This window comes from Myxine glutinosa, chromosome 5 (assembly GCF_964187855.1).
Source record: "Myxine glutinosa chromosome 5, kmMyxGlut1.1, whole genome shotgun sequence".
Lineage (NCBI taxonomy): Eukaryota > Metazoa > Chordata > Myxini > Myxiniformes > Myxinidae > Myxine > Myxine glutinosa.
The window spans coordinates 135,610,138-135,630,434 of record NC_136265.1 but is presented as its reverse complement, the minus strand read 5'-3'; the positions used below and the strand labels follow the sequence as shown (position 1 = coordinate 135,630,434).

Genomic DNA, 20,297 nt, shown 5'->3' with positions numbered 1-20,297 from the left:
TAACTCGTTTGGTGTATTTGAAGAGGCTCGTTGTTTATCACAAGTTATCTAGTTGGTGGTACACCACCATCTTATGTCATCCATACCCTAATCGTGATATTTTATGCTCCTCCTCCCACCCCAACCACATTAACCCCACTCAACCCACCCCGCTTACTTGCAGGTTTCCCCCCTCTCTCTTTTTTTTCCTTGCTTGTTGCGTCCAATTGCTTCCCCACTGCCAGTGTGTTGTCCCACTGCCAGTGTGTTGTCCCGCTGCCAGTGTGTTGTCCCGCTGCCAGTGTGTTGTCCCGTTGTGCCAGTGTGTTGTCCCGCTGTGCCAGTGGGTTGTCCCGCTGTGCCAGTGTGTTGTCCCACTGTGCCAGTGCGTTGTCCCGCTGACAGTGCGTTGCTCCGCTTCCAGTGTGTTTCCCACTGCCAATGCGTTGCTCCACTGCCAGTGTGTTGCTCCACTGCCAGTGTGTTGCTCTGCTGCCAGTGTGTTGCTCCGCTGCCAGTGTGTTGCTCTGCTGCCAGTGTGTTGTCCAGCTGTGCCAGTGTGTTGTCCCGCTGTGCCAGTGTGTTGTCCCGCTGCCAGTGCGTTGTCCCGCTTCTTGTGCGTTGCTCCGCTGCCAGTGTTTTTCCCGCTGCCAGTGCGTTGCTCTGCTGCCAGTGCGTTGCTCCGCTGCCAGTGTGTTGCTCCACTGCCAGTGCGTTGCTCCGCTGCCAGTGCGCTGCTCAGCTGCCAGTGCGCTGCTCCGCTGCCAGTGCGTTGCTCCGCTGCCAGTGCGTTGCTCCGCTGCCGGTGCGTTGCTCCGCTGCCAGTGCGTTGTCCCACTGCTAGTGCGTTGCATTTCTGCCCTCTATCTCCTTGTTCTTCCATGAACCTCGATGTTGTTTACAACTAATATCAAAAAGTTTCCCATTGCGCACGGCAGGTTTTTTATTTTGACATTTTAAACCCCCTGCCCCCACCCCACAACCACCCAGTGTAACATCAAGCAGCTTGGACATATTCAGTTTGTGCCATATAAGCTTCCCGCCATAAGCTTGTTAGGACATTCCAACCCTTTAACCACACTAAAAGTGGAGTATCAAGGTGGTTCACGCCTCCCCATCCCACCTCCTCCCCCATAGTGTTTTTCTGATTCCTGCTTTGGTTTCCAAAGAATATTACCTTGATTTGCCTTTGTGGTGTACAATCTATATCATGAGAAGTAATAGGGAGCAGCAGTGATCGATAGTCATTGTAGTTCAAGATTTGAAGCAAAATTGTTGATGAGATGAAGCAACTGCTGGAATTTAACGATGTCGCTTCTTCATTCAATTTACAGAATTTTGTTCTTGGACGTAGTGTGAAGTTTGCAAAGGTCAACAAAGATGTCAACTTTCGAATTCTCACCAAGTGGGCGATCTACACACCATAAAAAGGGAACAAATGTTGACCCGTTCCCTTCTTCCATGTGGGGCCTCAACATCCCTTTTTTTTTTCTTACACTTTTTACTTTTCTCGATACCCCCCTAACCCTCCCATTTCCACCCAAAACACCCCATGTGTCACATCTCCCCCTCTTCTATTTTTGCTCATTTTGTTTTTCTCAATGCACCCTTGATCCCCAATATGCACGTCCCCGACATCGACACACCATAAAAAAAGGGAACAAATTTTGACCCGTTCCCTTCTTCCATGTGGGTCCTCGACATCCCTTTTTCCCCCCTTCGACTTTTTACTCTTATATTTCACTCTTCCCTCAATCCCAATCCAACCTCTTATTTTGCCTTGAAAAAAGGCAAGGGAAAACTGGTGTCACTGCAAAGTCCATAAACAAGACTCGAACCTCCCTAACGTCACCTGGCCAGCTGAGAGCAGGAGCAACAAACTTGCAGGAGTTTCCAGTGAGCGCCAGTGGAAAGCAACGATAAGACAAAATCGGAGATTTAAAAATAAAAAAGGCTAAGCACACCTACACACACTCGGGTGCTTTATTTCTTTCTCTCTCTCTCTCTCTCTTCTCCATTTCTTTGGAGAAGCGATAAGACCCGAAGGTGTGCGTCACGATGGCAAAACCTGTTAATCATAACCTGCCGCGACCACGTTTTGTCGATCGCCGCACGCCAACTGCAATCCGGCAAAGGAACCTGGCAATAGTTACGCACCATCGGTGCCGTGGGGAAAGTTATCGACATGCCGTGGCTTCGCGCCCCTTTGGTTTGTTGTGTCCAGGCAGACTCGCTATCCTCTTCAGCCATCTCCCAAATGAGTAACGCAAAAGAAAATGATCGATACAGACAAAGTGACTCGTTGGATTGCTTTTTTTTCTCTCTCTAGACTTATGTTTGACAGTGCGATCTTCCCATTTGTCTCCTTATTGTTGTCGAGTGTTCCGATCGAAGGAGTGTTCTGATTTGTATTTTCAAGTTGCCGTTGTCATGCGTGCGTATTGATTGACACATGGTGGTCCTGACTTTGTGGTTGAATCGAATGTCTGGTTTAAGTTCACAGGTATATCCTTGTCAGAAGAAGGCTGGAAAGGCTGGAAAGGGTGGAAATGCAAATGGTTCGGTGGATGTGTGGAGTATCGTTGAGAGAGGAAGACAAATGATGAATTGCGAAAGATGATGGGAATAGAGCCTGTGATGGATGCTGTGAAGAGGAACAGGTTGAGATGGTTTGGTCATGTGTTGCGGAAGGATGAAAGTGACTGGTTGAGAAGAGTGATGGAAATGAATGTAGAAGGAAGTAGAGGACAGGGAAGACCGAGAAAGACTTGGCTAAAGGTGGTGGAAGAAGAAATGCGGGCATGGGGGTTAACAAGGAGAGATGCAGAAAATAGGGAAAGATGGAGAAGATTGTCATGGGGACAGCAAGGCTAACCCCCGCTCTAGCGGGGAAAATGGCCTTAAAATGCCTGTTGTTGTTGTATCCTTGTCAGAAGTACTGTATATCCATTTTTTTTGGCTTTCCTGAAGTCACAGGGGTGAGAAGCTGAAAATTCCTCATCGGCAGAAACACTGGGAAGCAACTTGCAAGACGTCAGCACTGCTTTTGCCAATTATGCTTTCTTCAGGGACGATAAGACGAGGAAAGTGAAAAGGCGAATTGCTTGGGAAGTAATTTCATTTGGTGTCCGTACCAGTCATTTTCATGGTTATTGTGAATAAAACTCATCGAGGAAGTTTGTTATTTGCTGAGGTGGTTGCAGGAACTGAGTGAATACATGACCTTGATGGAAGGACTGTAAAACGATACTAAATTGCAGACTAATTAATTGTTTGTTTTTACCTACAAGAGCGAGATGACGAAAGATAAAAAGGCGAGGAACTGGCAGTAGGACCACAGGAGGATGCACGAGGCAAAGGAATGAACGACCAGGAAGTGAGGTGGGGAGGAAACACAGGAACCTGCAAGTAAGAGGGTTTGGTTAGATGGGGTTCATGGGAGTAGAAAGGATTGTGGGTAGAGATGGTGATGACACAAGATAGTGATGCCCTACCTGCTTGAAAGCATGGATGGAAGCGTGGGATCGAACCGCCTTGAGAAGGCTGTTTAACCTGGAGGGAGTTGCTGGAAGTACGCACGAGTCTTGGAGGAGTTGTTCGAGAGAACGCGGGAGGTTGGACCGAGAGGCTGTAACAAACAGAGGCCGCCGACCTGCATGTGACGTGAGAACAACAGGCCTTGTGCATCCGCTTCATCGCGCGAGATTCAAGCTAATATCGACAGGATGCAATTGGACGATTTTTTCACAGAATTAATTTGTTCTTAACACGCAACTTTCAAAATGGCATAGTCCACCCCAGATTGCTCGGCGTGCATGCACAGAAACCCCGAGTAACAAAGTAAATCAGGGCAGCCTGGACATGTTCCATGCCACCCAGATAAGGATTGTAGAATGAAATGACTAAACGAATAAAAAATGTTTAAAATAAACCAAAAGCACTTGTAAGCGCACCTGTGAGAAAGGGGCATGCGACTGCAAAACAAAGCAGTTGTAGAATTTCCTGATCAACTTGTCCAAAAAGTTGATATGTTGCAGTCCGTATTACATGAACTACAGCCGACGTACGCCCGTGAAAGGCCAAAGGTTCACAGATGTGTGTGTGTGTGTGTGTGTGTGTGTGTGTGTGTGTGTGTGTGTGTGTGTGTGTGTGTGTGTGTGTGTGTGTGTGTGTGTGTGTGTGTGTTCTAACCAAACCTTTGTGCTTCTTAACACTGATAGGAAGGTCATATCTGGGGCTTGTCGAGCACAGGGTAAGTTTTTTAATTATGATATTTACTAGTAACACACACACCGCATGCGCAAAAGGCCTCATCTGGCATTAATACATCATTTTGAAAGTTGTGTATCGCATTAGAATAGAACAACCAATCCCATAGGTTGGCATGATGGGCCTCCTGCATTAAAGTTCCTTGTGGGGAACTACTATAAAACGGCTGTGAATAATTTGTAATATATTTATTTATTTTTCTTCTGTTAGGAAGTCTTTGAACTTTAGTATGCTTACTGGTTTTGTTTGGTTATCCTGTGGTTTTTTAACTCAACTGGACTACCGTCCGGTTGAGTTCATCGCATACTGAACCCTTCGTCGTCTGTCGTCCGTTAACCTTTCGACGTTAACACTCCAGCGTCCACAAATATCAACCGAGTCTGATCAAACTTGACATGCAGCATCCGTACCCCAAGGACCAGGTTGCTATTACATTTCAGCCCGATCCGTTGAAAAATGGCGGACTTAAGTGACCATTTTGTTTTTGGTCATGAAAACGACGTTAACACTCTAGCGTCCACAAATTTTAACAGATTTTGATCAAACTTAGAAAGTTTAACCCTTACCACACAAGGTAGGTTGCTATTGCATTCCAACCCGATCCGTCACAAAATGGCCGCCATAGGCCGCCAAATTGTTTTCAGCTCCGAAACGACTTTACATTCAACTGACCTACTTTAAAGTTGTCCAGTCAGTTCAGTTGAGTTCTGCTTCCCTGGAAGCTCTAGTTTTATATCCCCGTGGTTTGTTATAAGGCCTTTAAACTACCTTTGTTTCCACTTCCAATGCCAAAACAATTGGTGTAATTAGGAGTCAATTTGTGCCCTTGCTAGAGGAGAGGGTATTGCATTTGGGTCCGTTTATCTGTCTGTCTTTTTGTCCACACACAATCTGCCAACATAGACCACAATTTTTACACGTTATATTTGTTTTTCTAACTGAGTAGCTCCAGAAAGTATGTGCAATTAGAATGCAAGTACGTCCATAAAGTACGTACTATAAAACCACACAAAACCAGTTCTGGCGAGGGATTGGAATCTTTGCTCTTACGAGATCCATCTTGAAGTTCAAATGTAAAATAAGAAGAAAAAGGATCATCCTATTTTGATTCCAAAGTTTTCCCTTCCTGTGATAAAACAGAATTCAACACGTTTATTTATCCTTTTCACCTTTTACTCACTAACTCATTTGATTCATTTCTGCCATCGGTGCAGAGGTCATGTGTACTTACCTTTAAGCTGTCTAGTCTGGGTTTGCGCTCTGCTTCATCGATTCAAATGCGCTCTGCTTCATCGATTCAAATGCGCTCTGCTTCATCGCAAGGTGCACCATTCGTTTTTTTTTTTCGTTTTTTTTTGTCTACAAGATCGAGGCACGTGTAAGAGCTAACATTAATCACAAAAAAAAAAAACTAACACATAAAACATATGATAAAGGGAGCGGGAGACAAGATGGGGAGAGAAGGGGAAGCACACAAGTACAACAGTAGAGAACAGGGACATCGGGAGATTTGTGGGAGGGAGAGGGCTTGGGTGGAGAAGGCATGGGAAGGGGGGGGGGGGGGGGGATGGGAGTGGTATAAAATACATGGACACTGCTAGGACTTCCAGGAAAGAAGTCGAGGATTGAAAAAAGTGAATCGGGTGAATTAACGGGGGTAGAAAATATCAAGGTTTTTGATGGGGGTAGGTAAGAGATTATTTTTTATTTTTTATTTTTTTTTGTATACTGAATCGAGGCTCGTGAAAGAGCTAACATTTATTTCACAAACAAATCAATCAGACAAACAAAACACACAAAAAGAGGGAGCGGAAGACAAGATGGGGAGAGAAGGGGAAGCACACAACCACAACATTTGAGAGCAGGGAGAAGTGTGGGAGGGAGAGGGCTTGGGGGCAGGAGGCATGGGAGGGGGAGGGCGGGGGGGAGAGGTATAAAACACAAGGGGACCGAAATTAGCGGGGGTAGAAAAGATCAAGGATTTGGATGGGGGAGGATAAGAGATGGTGGTGAACAGCTGTTTTAAAGACCTGGAGGGTGCAGTGGGATTGAAGAGAGTGAGGGAGTTTGTTCCAGAGGCGGGAGAAAAGAGGAATGAAGGAGTGAAGGTGAGCAGAAAGTCTTGATTTTGGCAGTTTAACCATAAGAGGGTTGCAGGCAGATCTTGTGCGACCTGTAGGAATATTTGGGGGACAGAGCCCAGAGAGGGCTGGGGGGGGGGGGCAAGGCCAGAGAGGAGTCGGTAGAAGACGGAAAGACCACCAACCTGCCTGCGGTGAGTGAGTGAAAGGCCCTTGGAGTTAGCTTCATCGCGGGAGATTCCAATGATTCTGAACGCTTTGGTTTCAACAGCGTGAAGACGGGCTAGGTGTGAGGCAGGAGCACCAGACCAGAGGGAAGAGCAGTATTCCATAGAGCTGCGGATGAAAGCCTTGTATGTGGTGAGGAGCTCAGGTGTGCCAAGGAAGGACTTCGCACGACGGAGGATGCCCAGTCGGCGACTGGCTATGGAGGCCAGATTTGAAATGTGGTTTTCCCAGGAAAGATCATGGCAAATAGTGAGACCCAAAAGCTTGAGTGACAGAACTTCTTGGAGAGGATTATTCAGAAAGTGGATGGGAGGGTTTTCCAGTCGGTCTTTTCGGAGAGACATCGTAAGAGTGTGAGATTTATCAGGATTGAAAGACATGTTCCATTTGTTTGCCCAGTCTGTGATTTTGTCCAGGTCTGCAGAGAGTGAGGAGGCTGCAGACTGCCGATCTGAGGGATGAGGAATGGAGCGACAGAGAGTAGAGTCGTCAGCAAAGAGATAGAGAGGATTTTCAAGAGAGTCAGAGAGATCATTGATGAAGACCAGAAAAAGCACAGGGCCCAGAACACTACCTTGGGGAACTCCAGCCTGAACAGGAAGAGGAGATGAGAGAAACCCATTCAGGGCCACACGTTGACTACGACCAGAGAGGAAGTCCGCCAGCCATATGTGGAGATTTCCATGGATACCAAAGGAGGAGAGTTTGGTGAGCAGAGCAGGGTGCCAGACCGTATCGAAGGCACGTGAAATGTCAAGGGAGACAGCTCTAATTTCCTGTTTGGCGTTGAGGACCTCCATCCATTGTTGAGAAAGCAGAAGCAGCATGTCCAGAGTAGAGTGACCAGGTCTGAAACCAAATTGATGATCAGAGATCAAGCCATTGGAGAAGAGGAAAGATTTCATATCTGAAGCAATGATGGATTCCATGACTTTGCTGATAATTAGGAGAAGGCTGATTGGTCTGTAGTTGCTGGGATCTGTTTTTGCACCTTTTTTGTGCAAAGCGGTGATGTTGGCTGATTTCCAAGCAGATGGCAGATGAGCTTGAGCAAAAGAGAGGGTGAAGAGAACAGAAAGAGGGAGTGAAAGAGCAGAAGAACATGATTTTAGGACCCGTGGGCTGATGCCGTCAGGACCAGTTGCAGAATCAGAGTCGAGGGTTGACAGAAACTTTTCCACCTTGTCAGGAGGAAAGGACACAGAGTCCAGGAGCAGCTGGGTACGACTGGGTATGGTGGGTACAGAGAGGGATGGGTTTGGGACACAAGATTTAGAGGCAAACACAGAGTTGAGGCATTCAGCTTTTTCACGTGCGGAGTCAGCCGTTAAGCCGTTTGAGGTGAGGGAGGGGATGGAGGGGGAACAAACACTAGAAACAGATTTGACCAGACGCCACCAGGATTTGGAAGAGGGAGACAGATAAGAGAGTTCGGTCTTGAGAACGGTGAGATATTGTTTCCTGGCTCTCCTGAGGGTGGACACACACTTGTTTCGGGCTTTGTGAAAGGAAATGAGATTTCCTTCCGTTGGATTTGCTTTCCAGGAGACGAAAGCAAGTTGTTTCAGGGCAACAGCCTCACCACAAGATTCCGTGTACCATGGACGGGAGGAAGGGTATGACAACTGAAGACGAGATGGGATAAATCTGTGCATGAGAGAGAGCAATTTACTTTGAAAGAATTCCCAGGATGAGTTGATGTCAGAGGCGGTAGAGATGGGAGACCAGTCCAGAAGATTGATGGCTGCTTGAAGACCGTGCCAGTTGGCCTGAGTGAAATGCCAGACTCGTCGACGCTGAGGAGGCTCTCTGAGAATGGTCAGAGAGATGTCCACTTTGACAAGCACATGATCAGATGAGCCGATTGGAGCAGAAGAAGAGCAGCAGACATTTTCAGGGAAGTTTGTCATAACCAAATCCAGAAGAGAAGATGCTCCGTTGACTGAGATCCGGGTCGGGAAATTGACAGATTGTGTCAGTCCCAGTGAGTCGCAGAAGACCTTTGCTGAAGAGCCATGGCTGGTGAGAGAGGTACCCACACCCAGCCAACTGGCATGGTGACAATTGAAATCACCACATATGAGGAAGAGAGAGTTGCGATGGGTAGATAGAAGTTGGTCCATATTATCAGACAGTGAGATGTAGATGGAGTCATCGCTGTTTGGTGGACGGTACAACACACATATGAACAAAAGGTGGGAGCGAAGGGGAAGCCGTAGCCAAAGGTATTCCTGGGGGTGAGGTGGAGAGAGGGCAGTGGAGGGCGAGTGAGGAAGAGAGTTTTTTATAAAGATAGCAACCCCACCTCCAGGACGAGGCTCAGGTCTATCATACCGGAGGAGGGAGTAACCTGGGAGAGATACCAAGGCATCAGAGACATCATGAAGGAGGAAAGTTTCTGTTAAGCAGATCACATCTGGTTTGTCAGAAGCAACCTGTATGGAGAGGTCAGTCAAGTTTGAGCGAAGGCCCCGGATGTTTGAGGTCCATACCGTTAATGAAGAGGAAGGGGGAGCATCGGGTCCAGAACAGGGGGGGAGCGGTAGGGTAAGATGTGGAAGAGGAGGAAGAGGTAGGGAGAGCTGTTGAAGGTGTGTCAGAGATTTCAGAATAGCTTGGAGAAAGGGAAGAATGGGGCGGACAAAAGGTTTGATGGAGATTGGGTGAGGCACAGTGAGGTGTTATTTGAGGAGGGGGAAGAGCGAGGCAGAAGGTTGGGGGAGATGAAGGTGAAAGTTGGAAGGGGGAAGAAGCAGGGAGGATGCTTTGAGGAGGAGGGGTGAGAGGGGAGTCTAGGAGGGGAGGAGCGAGGGAGAGTCTGAGGGGAGGGGTGTGGGGGGAGTTTAGGAGGGAGGGGAGGGAAGGGGCAAAGGGGGAGATTTGAAAGGGATGGGTGATGGGGAGGATTTGGAGGGGAGGGGTGAGATTGGATTTTGAAAAGTGTACGATTCATGGGAAACGAACCTTTTTTTGCAAAATGAGTTTGAGACCTTCGAGTCAAAAATACGTTTGAGGACACTGGAGGAGGGGTGGAGTTCTGGATAGTTTAGGGAATGTAGAAAGGAGGAACTGTAAGAGATGGTATTATATATATTTTTTGGAATGAATAGATTTGGTGAGCAAGACGAAAGCATCCTTTTGTAGGAAAAGAAGAAAAGGGTGTTATAATATATGAGAGAAAATAGTTGTTCAGGTGAGAGATTATACATTTCTAACCATGTGATCGCGTGATCGCAAACGAAGAACAAACGAACAAAAAGAACAACAAATAAACGAATAAGACCTGGGAAGGAAATATTTTTTGGGGTTTTTATTTTATTTTTTGTGAGTAGAGATATTAAACAAGGAGGTATGGGGTGAACGACTGGGACGAAACAGAGAACGAAAATAATTTCAGCGCATTCGACGAATCGCTGAGAGAAAAACAAAACCACAAGGTCGGAGACGGTACGGTAGCCGAAGCCTACGAGTACTAGGCCGCAGAATACTCGATACGCATTAACCGACGATTGTGTATACATGTACGAAAAATTAGCACCGAAAATTTTCCAAAAAGATACGCTATAGGTACAGACACCGAAAGATAGATACAGTCTCGACAAAAACACAATTGAGAAATATCACGTAGCTTCGAAAGCGTGAGCGCATGGAACAGCTTCGAAAAGACGTGACCTCGCCGTGATCTCGCAGACAGGTTTTCTGTGGTGATGTGGAGCAGTGAACACATCACCACATGTGGAGTGGTGATGTGGAGCAGCAGATCGTGGTGAACAGCAGTTTTAAAGACCTGGATGGTGGAGTGGGATTGAAGAGAGTGAGGGAGTTTGTTCCAGAGGCGGGAGAAAAGAGGAATGAAACAGTGAAGGTGAGCAGAGAGTCTTGATTTTGGCAGTTTAACCATGAGAAGGTTGCTGGCAGATCTTGTTCGACCTGCAGGAATATTTGGGGGACAGAGCACAGACAGAGCTGGGGGAGCAAGGCCGGAGAGGAGTCGGTAGAAGACAGAAAGACCACCAACCTGCCTGCGGTGAGTGAGTGAAAGGCCCTCGGAGTTAGCTTCATCGTGGGAGATTCCAATGATTCTGAAAGCTTTGGTTTCAACAGTGTGAAGCTGAGCTAAGTGTGAGGCAGGAGCACCAGCCCAGAGGGGAGAACAGTATTCCATTGAGCTGCGGATGAAAGCCTTGTATGTGGTGAGGAGCTCAGGTGTGCCAAGGAAGGACTTCGCACGACGGAGGATGCCCAGTCGGCGACTGGCTTTGGAGGCCAGCTTGGAAATGTGGTTTTCCCAGGAAAGATCATGGCAGATAGTGAGACCCAAAAGCTTGAGTGAAGTGACAGAACTTCTTGGACAGGATTGTTGAGAAAGTAGATGGGAGGGTTATCCAGTTGGTCTTTTTGGAGAGACATTGTGAGAGTGTGAGATTTGTCGGGATTGAAAGACATGTTCCACTTGTTTGACCAGTCTGTGATTTACATTAAGCTGGACGGAGATCTGTGATCTTAAGGAGTCTGATTAAGGAGATTTCATTAAGGAGATTAAGGAGTTTGTGATCCTTAGATGGACATTAAGCTGGGTAAATATCATGAAGCGGGCGAGTTATGAAGAGCGGGCGAGTTATCACCGTCGCCCTGAACAAATTATATAATTTCTGCCCAAATCACTTTCAATCGAGCATCAAGCCTTGGGCCTAAAACTTTCCCTGCTGACTGCACATAAAAATTGGGAATAACTGGGTAGTTGTAGTAGTAGTAGTAGTTGTCGTAGTTTTAGTAGTAGTTGTAGTAGTCGTAGTTTTAGTAGTAGTTGATGATGATATTATTACCATGATCAGCATTCATCTACAATAAATCACTCAACCATGCCCACCATTTTACCAAGGAATGATTTGGCCTGAGTGCGTGTTGATCAGGGCGTGTTAACTTAATGAAACTTAATTTATTTTGATTTATATAAACTTTCTTGGGATCTGGAAGTTTTTCCTAGGCCAGTAGATAAACCGTTTTTTTTTTTAAACTAAAAAAACTTTTTTCCTGCTCATTATAAGGTTAAAACGCCTCCTTTCTGGAATTTCTTCAAATTTGAATTTCTCCACCACCAAATTCTTATGACATCTTGGAATATTGAATAATCCGAATCTTCATTAATATTTGTAAATGTTTGAACACAACAATCATTGTGTTTAAACTTGTTTCTGTAATTCAGTGTTCCGAGACGCTGTTGTTAAATTCAGAATTTTTTTTTTCAGTGTTTTTTTAATTTTCTAATCGGATCAATTGTTGGTATTTTTTAAATTTTTCTAGCAGATTGTGTTTTGTCATTTGCCTCATTTGTTGTTGTTGTTGTTGTGGTTGTTTTATTGCAGATCTGTGAGTGTGTAAAACTTGACCCAGGTTTTATTCCCTCTTGTCCATCAAGTCCCAGTGTGTACCCTGGATTAGAATAGGTACACCGTATCCCTGCGTGTCGTAAGAGGCGACTAAGAGGGTTGGCGTCAGGACGGGCATCCGGCCATAAAAACATTGCCTCAAAAAGAGAACCATGACAATTACAACTACATATGGGCAGGGTACCGCCCGAAGTGGAGATCGGTTTCTGAGGTTTTGGACATGGAATGTAGGGACAATGACAGGGAGATCAGGAGAAGTGGTGGAAGTATTGGTCAGAAGAAGAGTGGGCATATGTTGTGTGCAAGAGACGAGATGGAAGGGAAGTGGTGTGAGAATGGTGAAGGGTAGGCAGGGACAGAAATACAAGTTTGTGTGGCAAGGGTACCTGGAGGGCATGAATGGTGTTGGTGTCCTGTTTTCTGAGGAGTTTGTAGACAGTGTGGTGAGTGTGACTAGAGTGAGTGATAGGTTGATGATGGTGAAAATGATGATTGGAAAGCTCTTGGTGAACGTCATCTCGGGAAATGCTCCGCAGGTTGGTCGGAGCGATGAAGAGAAGGACAAGTTCTGGTGTGCGATAGAGAAGCTGATGGAAAACGTGAAAGATGAGGAAGTTGTTGTGGTAGGAGGAGACCTAAATGGACATGTGGGAAGGAGTATGGATGGTTTTGAGGGAGTTCATGGGGGTTACGGATATGGTGTGAGAAATGGAGAAGGTGAAAGGATTTTGGAGTTTGCTGATGGAGCTGTTTTGTTGATTTGTAATACTCAGTTCCAGAAAGAGGATAATAAGCTTGTTACATACACGTCAGGTGGGTCGACGACAACCGTTGACTACCTGATGGTGCGTAGGCGAGATAGGGGGCACCTCCGGGACACAAAGGTGATCCCGGGGGAGGAGGCTGTTTCACAGCACCACTTGGTTGTCTGCGACATAAGGGTGAAAGGTGCGAGGAGAGCTCGGCGGGTGAAGTACCAACCGAGAATGAAGGTGTGGAGGTTGAAATAGGTGACAGTAAGGGAGGCATTAAAAGAGAGGCTGAGTAGGGTAGAGGATGATGTGGTTGAGCTTGAAAGTGGTTGGATGTCAATGAGAGCTAGTCTGTTGGGAGCCGTTGGTGAGGTATGTGGATGGACAAAAGGACCACCGAGGCACTCGGAAACATAGTGGTGGGATGATGAAGTTGGAAAGAGGATTGACGAGAAGAGGAAGAAGTTCAAGGAGTGGCAGAAGGCGAAGGGTACGGAAGCAGGAACAGCAGAGCATGAAAGTTAAAAGGCAGCCAAGAAGGCTGCAAAGAAATAGGTAGCAAAGGCGCAGGAGGCATGTAGGAAAATGTTCGGAAAACGCTTGGATTCGGAAGAGGGTCAGAGAGCGGTATTCAGGATTGCAAAGCAGATAGCGAAAGAGAGATGTGATGTGATGGGGGTGAGTTGCTTGAAGGATGAAGTGGGACAAATCGTTGTGGACCCAGATGGAATTAAAGGAAGATGGAAAAGATATATGGAAATGCTGTTGAATACAGAGAATGAATGGGATGGCAACATAGAGAGTAACCCAGTTTTAGGACTGGCAGAGAAGATAACTGAGAAGGAAGTTGAGGAAGCGATAAAAGCAATGAAGAGTAGAAAAGCGGGAGGGCCGACGGGAGTTGTGGGAGATATGTTGAAGGCAGCAGGAAATTGGGGTGTGAAGAGAATGACAGAGATCTGTAATCTGGTGGTGAAAGAAGGCCGCATTCCAGTGAATTGGGAACAGAGTACCCTCGTCCCTTTATACAAGGAGAAAGGTGACCCTCTGGAGTGTGCCTCGTACCTAGCGATAAAGTTATTGGAGCATGGAATGAAGGTATTGGAAAGGGTGTTGGAGAGGAGGATAAGGAAGAAAGTGAAGATCGACGAAATGCAGTTTGGATTTATGCCAGGAAGAGGAATGACAGATGCGCTTTTCATTGTGAGGCAGTTGCAGGAGAAGTACATGGAGAAGAGGAAGAAGTTGTTTCTTGGGTTTGTTGATCTGGAGAAAGCATTCGATAGGGTTCCACGTGAAGTAGTGACATGGGCATTGAGGAAGTTAGGAGTGGAGGAAAGGTTGATCAGAGTAGTGATGGCAATGTACAAAAGAGCGCGCACCGCTGTAAGGACGAAGGACGGGAACAGTGGTGAGTTTGAGGTGAAGGTGGGAGTGCATCAGGGGTCGGTACTAAGTCCACTACTATTTGTAGCTGTGATGGAGGTGCTGGCTCAGAACGTAAAGGAGGGTTTACCGTGAGAGTTGTTGTATGCAGATGATCTGGTGTTGATTGCGGAAAGTATGGATGGACTGAAGGAAAAGATGAACAAGTGGAAGGAATGTATGGAGACAAAAGGTCTGAAGGTGAATATCAGAAAGACGAACATGATGGCAAGTGGTAAAGCATGTGGTGAGGTGGAAAGAACTGGGAAGTGGCCCTGTGCTGTGTGCAGGAAGGGTGTCGGAGTGAACTCCATTCAATGTACAATGTGCGCTGAGTGGGTTCATCAAAAATGTAGTGGTCTGAGAGGGTCATTAACCAGTGTGGCAGCTACATTCAAATGTAAGGTGTGCACAGAGGGAGCTGCAGATGGAGGAAATGTTGAGTTGGATCTTGGAGACGGCGTGAAGCTGGAAGGTGTGAAAACATTTTGCTACCTCGGAGACATGCTGAATGGAGAAGATGGATCAGACTCGGCAACGGTTGCGAGAGTGAGATGTGCATGGAAGAAGTTTCGGGAACTGAGTGGCGTGCTGATGAGGAGGGGAGTGTCGTTGAAGCTGAAGGGAAAGGTGTATGCTGCATGTGTGAGAAGTGTTATGATTTATGGGAGCGAGACATGGGTAATGAACGTAGAGCAGCAACGAAGGTTGGAAAGGGTGGAAATGCGAATGGTTCGGTGGATGTGTGGAGTATCGTTGAGAGAGAGGAAGACAAATGATGAATTGCGGAAGATGATGGGAATAGAACCTGTGATTGATGCTGTGAAGAGGAACAGGTTGAGATGGTTTGGTCATGTGTTGAGGAAGGATGAAAGTGACTGGTGGAGAAGAGTGATGGAAATGAATGTAGAAGGAAGTAGAGGACGGGGAAGACCGAGAAAGACTTGGCTAAAGATGGTGGAAGAAGAAATGCGGGCAAGGGGGTTAACAAGGAGAGATGCAGAAAATAGGGCAAAATGGAGAAGATTGTCATGTGGACCGCAAGGCTAACCCCCGCTCTGGCAGGGAAAATGGCCTTAAAATGTATGTTGTTGTCCATCAAGTACGATATGGCCAATGCGTCGATGCGTTACCAACAAGTCACATCATGAGGCGATGTATTTCACAGTGCTGTTTACCTCGCTTAAGAGGTAGCCAGGAAGGATATTGGAACGATTTGAAAGGAGACGGACGATCTCTTGGTGGTGAAGGAACAAACGGTTACGAATGAGTTAAAGCCATTATTGACCTTTTCCACGTTTTTTTTTCTTTGTGTATTTTCACCCTGTTGTGCGGTGTGGTTTGACGCGGAAAATGCAAACGTACTGTTGTTGACCATCCAAATGACCTTTTATTTTACCTCATATTATCGTGAGCGGGTTGACGTGAGGGGGAGATTATCAATCGGTCGATCTATCTCTTCTATCACATTGTTCCCTTTTTTGTAAAGGTTAAAGTCGTGCATCACGTGGTACACACCCAACCCACAGTACTTTGGAGTTTGGACTTTTCATATCCAAATGATGACCTATTGCACCAAGACCTGCGGCCTAGATTAGTGGGTTCTAATTAAGTTTGTGTTTCTCCCTTGAGTCTGGGAGGCTCAAACATAACTGCGACTTACGATAGACTTTTACTGAATTTGTTCTTTTATTTATTTATTTATTTATTCTTTGTTCACTGTTGAGTGATTTTTCTTTTCTTGTCTATTTATTTTATTTTGCAGGGCTGGCAGGATAGCCTAGACTCAAGAGGTACCCACACTCTCCTTGGAGATGTCTAGCCTGGGTTTGAATCCCGACCCAGCTATAAACTGTCAATCTGGTGTTTAGGGGGCAGGGTGATTCATCAATGTGTATGCCATCCAAATAAACTGGACATCTCATCTGCGAGCATTTGTTGGTGATGTTATAAGATCCCACGGTGTCCTTCGTGAAGAGTAGGTGAGTTATCACCAGCACCCTGGCCAAATAACAAATTTCTGTCCTAACGCAAAGGGGGAACTGCATCGGTAGTACAGCTGCGCCCCAAGCAAATTATGCTACCCGCAGTTATGTGCTGCATTTGAAAGATGAAGAGGAAGTAGGCGAGCTGTCACCAGGCACCCTGACCAAAATTCCAAATTCCTGCCCTGACTTCCGGTGTCAGAGTGGCGACCCTTGCAGGATTGTAACCCTAGCCAAAAACTGCTTTGGCAACACCGACGGTCTGTATAGAGCATGCGACATGATGATGATAACGATTTATTTTATTTTTCAGCCACGGACCGGGCGGTATGGAGACTGGTCGAGAGGCAGCCAACTGTTACAGCGGTGATGGTTGCGGCAGCACGGCAGATTTTGTGTACGAAGCATCTCGACACGCCGCCACTGTACTGGGAGAATTGCACGCACAGCGCGAGCGCAGGTTGCTCTGCGACGTGGCAGTCCGTGCCGGAGGACAGGACTTCCCCGCTCACCGTGCCGTACTGGCCGCCGCTTGCGATTTCTTCCACATGGCGCTTGCCACCCAACGTGAGCCCCATCCTGTCCTGCAGCTACCATCTGAGGTGACTGATTCACCATCTTGCCCTCAATTCTCCACCTTCATATACCTGCTTCTGTTTACTCCTCTTTCCGTTGTACCAGCCTTTGCTCCCACCACATGATTTGAAATGCCTGCCGATTGTTTTCACCAACCGCTGGGAGTTCTATCAGGTGAATCACAAATGGAAACTCCTTCTTCACCTCAAGGCCGAGTAATTAAGCTTTATTAAAGCAAGTAGACCAAACTGGTGCAGGTATATGTCACTCACACACATTTACCAATTTTAAACCTAATTTTCAGCTAACTCATTCCATTATTTCAGTGCATACTCTTTTGTTCTATTCATTCATTCAGACATTCATGCTCCGCAGGTTAGGCTATATGGTTGATGAATGTTGTGATTGGCTGGGACTTGCACCCATTAATTAACTTCTGCAATTGTTAAGAAGCTTCACCAAGATGATGTTACGAGTGAATGAGCGAAAATCATTCTTACAAAGCGACTTTTACCTGCAATCCCTACATGACGTTCTTTCCACCTGTAATCTGCCATTTTTAAGTTCCTCAGTAGCACCACAAACATTTTTGGAAAATGTGAAACCCGATTTGACTGTACTTGAACATCTGTACAATGTGTTGGTCTAATGGTTGTTTGTTTAGAAGCTGATGTTTTAACATTGCACTAACTTGGAGAATGGTGTTCTTTATTGCCCTTAGGTCACGGCAGAGGGTTTCCTTCCTGTGTTGCACTTTGCCTATACTGGTCAGTTACATATAAGTCGTAACAACTTCAAGGACATTGCGCGTTGTGCCACCATCCTGCGGCTGCGCACTCTTGAGGATGCCTGCTTCGTCTTCCTCAAGCACAAGCTGGACGGAATGGAGTCATCCATGTCATCCCGTACGTCTCCACTCAAGTGCCCTGCCGCCCGTAACCTGTGTCTAGAAACCCAGTCACCCGGACAAGATGCCGACGGAGACGATTCCCAGTCTTTTATCTCGCGTTCTACGGAGCAGGTACCTTCATCTCCTGTACGCAGTGATCCGGAGGAGCCATTGGACAGCAACAGTGTGTGCCGTGAGTCAAAAGAATGGCAAGAAAATTCCGTCAAGTCTCCGACAGAAGAATCTAACTGCATTGAGCGCGAACAGGAGGGAGTAATCTCCAAGGAGAATTGGGAAAGAGAAAGGGATGGTGATAGTAATGAAGGGGGAGTAGAAGTGGATGATGCAAGGTATTTGGGAGGTGTAGCAGATGGAGAAAATGAAAGGAGTGAAGGAGGAACGGTAAAAGTAGAGGACTTATTGAAAAAGAACATTGCAGTGGGAGAGGTAACAAATTTCCATGACCAAAAACCATTTTCACTTCTTCGCTGTCCTCTTCGTGACCTTGACTCGGGGTGCAAGGTCATTGTGAGCACGATCAGGGCTAATGGATGTAGAAATGCTAGCAAGAGCGGCAAGGACACTAAGGAGTTTGAATTGGCCAGAAATTTAGGTGAACAAACAGAAGAAGAAAAGCTTCAGTTTCACTCCCCACGAGTTGAGGGACAGTCTGACGGTGGTGACTCGGATGTTTTTGAAGTAGAAGTGACTCCATGCAAACCAGAGCGTCATCCATCAAGCGATGAAGAGAAACCTCGGCGACCATCTTCAGCTCCTGAGAATGCCCAGGAAGCATTTGATATTGCCGCGTTGCATTGTCCAAAGTATCGAAAGTACCAGCTAGCCTGCAGGGAACAAAGGCCTACAAGCACCGCGACATATAAAGCAGTCCTTTCAGGCTGGTGGAGCCACAGAGAGATGGCGACTGACATGGCCGTGGATAAGGCCACTTTTGGGTTGTGTCAAGATGGCACGCCAACTGATGCCAGAGACAAAGGATCCCAAGCCTTGAACACGCGGTTAGAATCACCTTCTTGTGGTAGCCGTTGCCATTATGAGAACGCCAAGGAATCGGTTTCTCCCACTAGTATCATTGCGTGTGATACAGGAAACCGACACTGTGTTCTTTCGTCCTATGGTGCACTGCTGCGACCACCATGCCCATCGATACAAACATGTCCCCAAGGAATTGCGGCTGTTATACAGCGAGGTTTGGAACGCAGCGCATCCGAGGAAGCGTCATCCTCCCATGACATGTCTTCTCGGTCTTATTTTCAGGCCTCGTTACCACAGCGTTGCAGGCCCATCATGGTTTCCAACTCTGGTCCAGGAAATGGTTTCACTAAATCGTGTACTGATGCTGCTCAGACAAAGGGCGTCTGTGGGCAAAGCTTCTGTGGACAGTTTCAGCTTCATGTTGGTGATAGCCCATCCTGCCCCATCAACCTGTCTCTTGCCTGCAAGAATCCAAGCGGGCAGCAGCAGCCCCTCCTAATCGCCACAACAGAACATACCAATGCACAGTCGCCACCCCAGCAAAACGTGGCAGGTTCTGTATCCTTTCCTGACATGTGTTCTCGGTCAACACCTTGTTTACCTAGGGGTGTGACTGCTTTTCCTGCAGTGCCTCTACATCTCTCGGACGACCCGCCAGCACTGCTAACATCTGGTGACGAATCTGGGTCATTCTCCGATGATGATGGTGAGGGTTACCCTGGCCAAGACAATGAGCTTGAAAAGCGAGAGGTGAGCTTCTTTGTGTTTACCTGATGCACATCTTTTATAAATTCTTTTTTTCCCCTTACATTTCTGACATGGTTTTACTATGAAATGAGAGTTTTAAAGAGTTTTACAATGAAATGGTTTTTCCTTCAACTCCATATCTATTTATATTGATCAAATGAAGTTTTTGAGACCTGAGAAGTCAGGTGCCAATCATGAAGTCTTGAGCTTGAGTTGCTGAAATATTTATCAAAGAAAATTGAGGATATACATCAGGACCTGTCTTCAAATCCCAAATAAAAGGCATCACCAACTTGTACAACTGACCTGCAAGGCAAGATCAATGTGTGTTTGTGTGTGTGTGTGTGTGTGTGAATGAATAACAGGTCAATTAAACCTCAATCACTCAGGAGGCAGCTTAGATATGACTTCATTGAGCTATACAATATCACAGGTAAAAAAAAATAGAAAGGGGCAATTTACCTTGGCATTCACCAAGTAGAATTATGATACTGAGGAGGAAGTAAACGTTCATCAAAATTGTGTGTAGTTTCTGGGAAAAATGCAAACACCTATTTTGGGGGAACCCTCCCCCCATCCCCCTTCACCCACATCCCCCCAACTCCTTTCATCCCCTTAGACCCAGATGTTTTTATGCCGTGAATAAGCTTTGGTACATCACGGATGATGAAGGGTGTGGTCAAGTTTCAACGAAATAGTGTGTGTAGTTTCGGAGAAGAGAGCAAATACCTATTTTGAGGGATCAAACCTGTTTGTTTTGGATCAGTTTTGGATCAGTTTGAGGGATTACCTAACCAACTCATCCAAAATGTTTTGTCATAAGTCGTCCATAACTTTTTTAGATATCGTGCAACAACAACAAACAACAACATGCATTTTAAGGCCATTTTCCCTGCTAGAGCGGGGGTTAGCCTTGCGGTCCCCATGACAATCTTCTCCATCTTGCCCTATTTTCTGCATCTCCCCTTGTTAACCCCCTT

At 46.4% G+C, this 20,297-nt stretch overlaps 1 protein-coding gene across 8 annotated transcripts in view; it reads left to right on the top strand.

The window, feature by feature from the left end:
- The window catches only part of LOC137427022 (transcription regulator protein BACH2), a 172,005-nt gene that overhangs the window by 92,977 nt on the left and 58,731 nt on the right, over positions 1 to 20,297 (top strand). For 5 of the 8 annotated variants that reach the window (XM_078778751.1, XM_068116128.2, XM_068116121.2 and 2 more), the window contains 2 exons: positions 16,423 to 16,711; positions 17,407 to 19,320. In XM_078778751.1, the coding sequence (XP_078634877.1) occupies positions 16,423 to 16,711; positions 17,407 to 19,320 (2,203 nt within the window). The remainder of the gene's footprint in view (positions 1 to 16,422; positions 16,712 to 17,406; positions 19,321 to 20,297) is intronic. The other 3 variants (XM_068116131.2, XM_068116129.2, XM_068116130.2) reach the window with 1 other exon arrangement.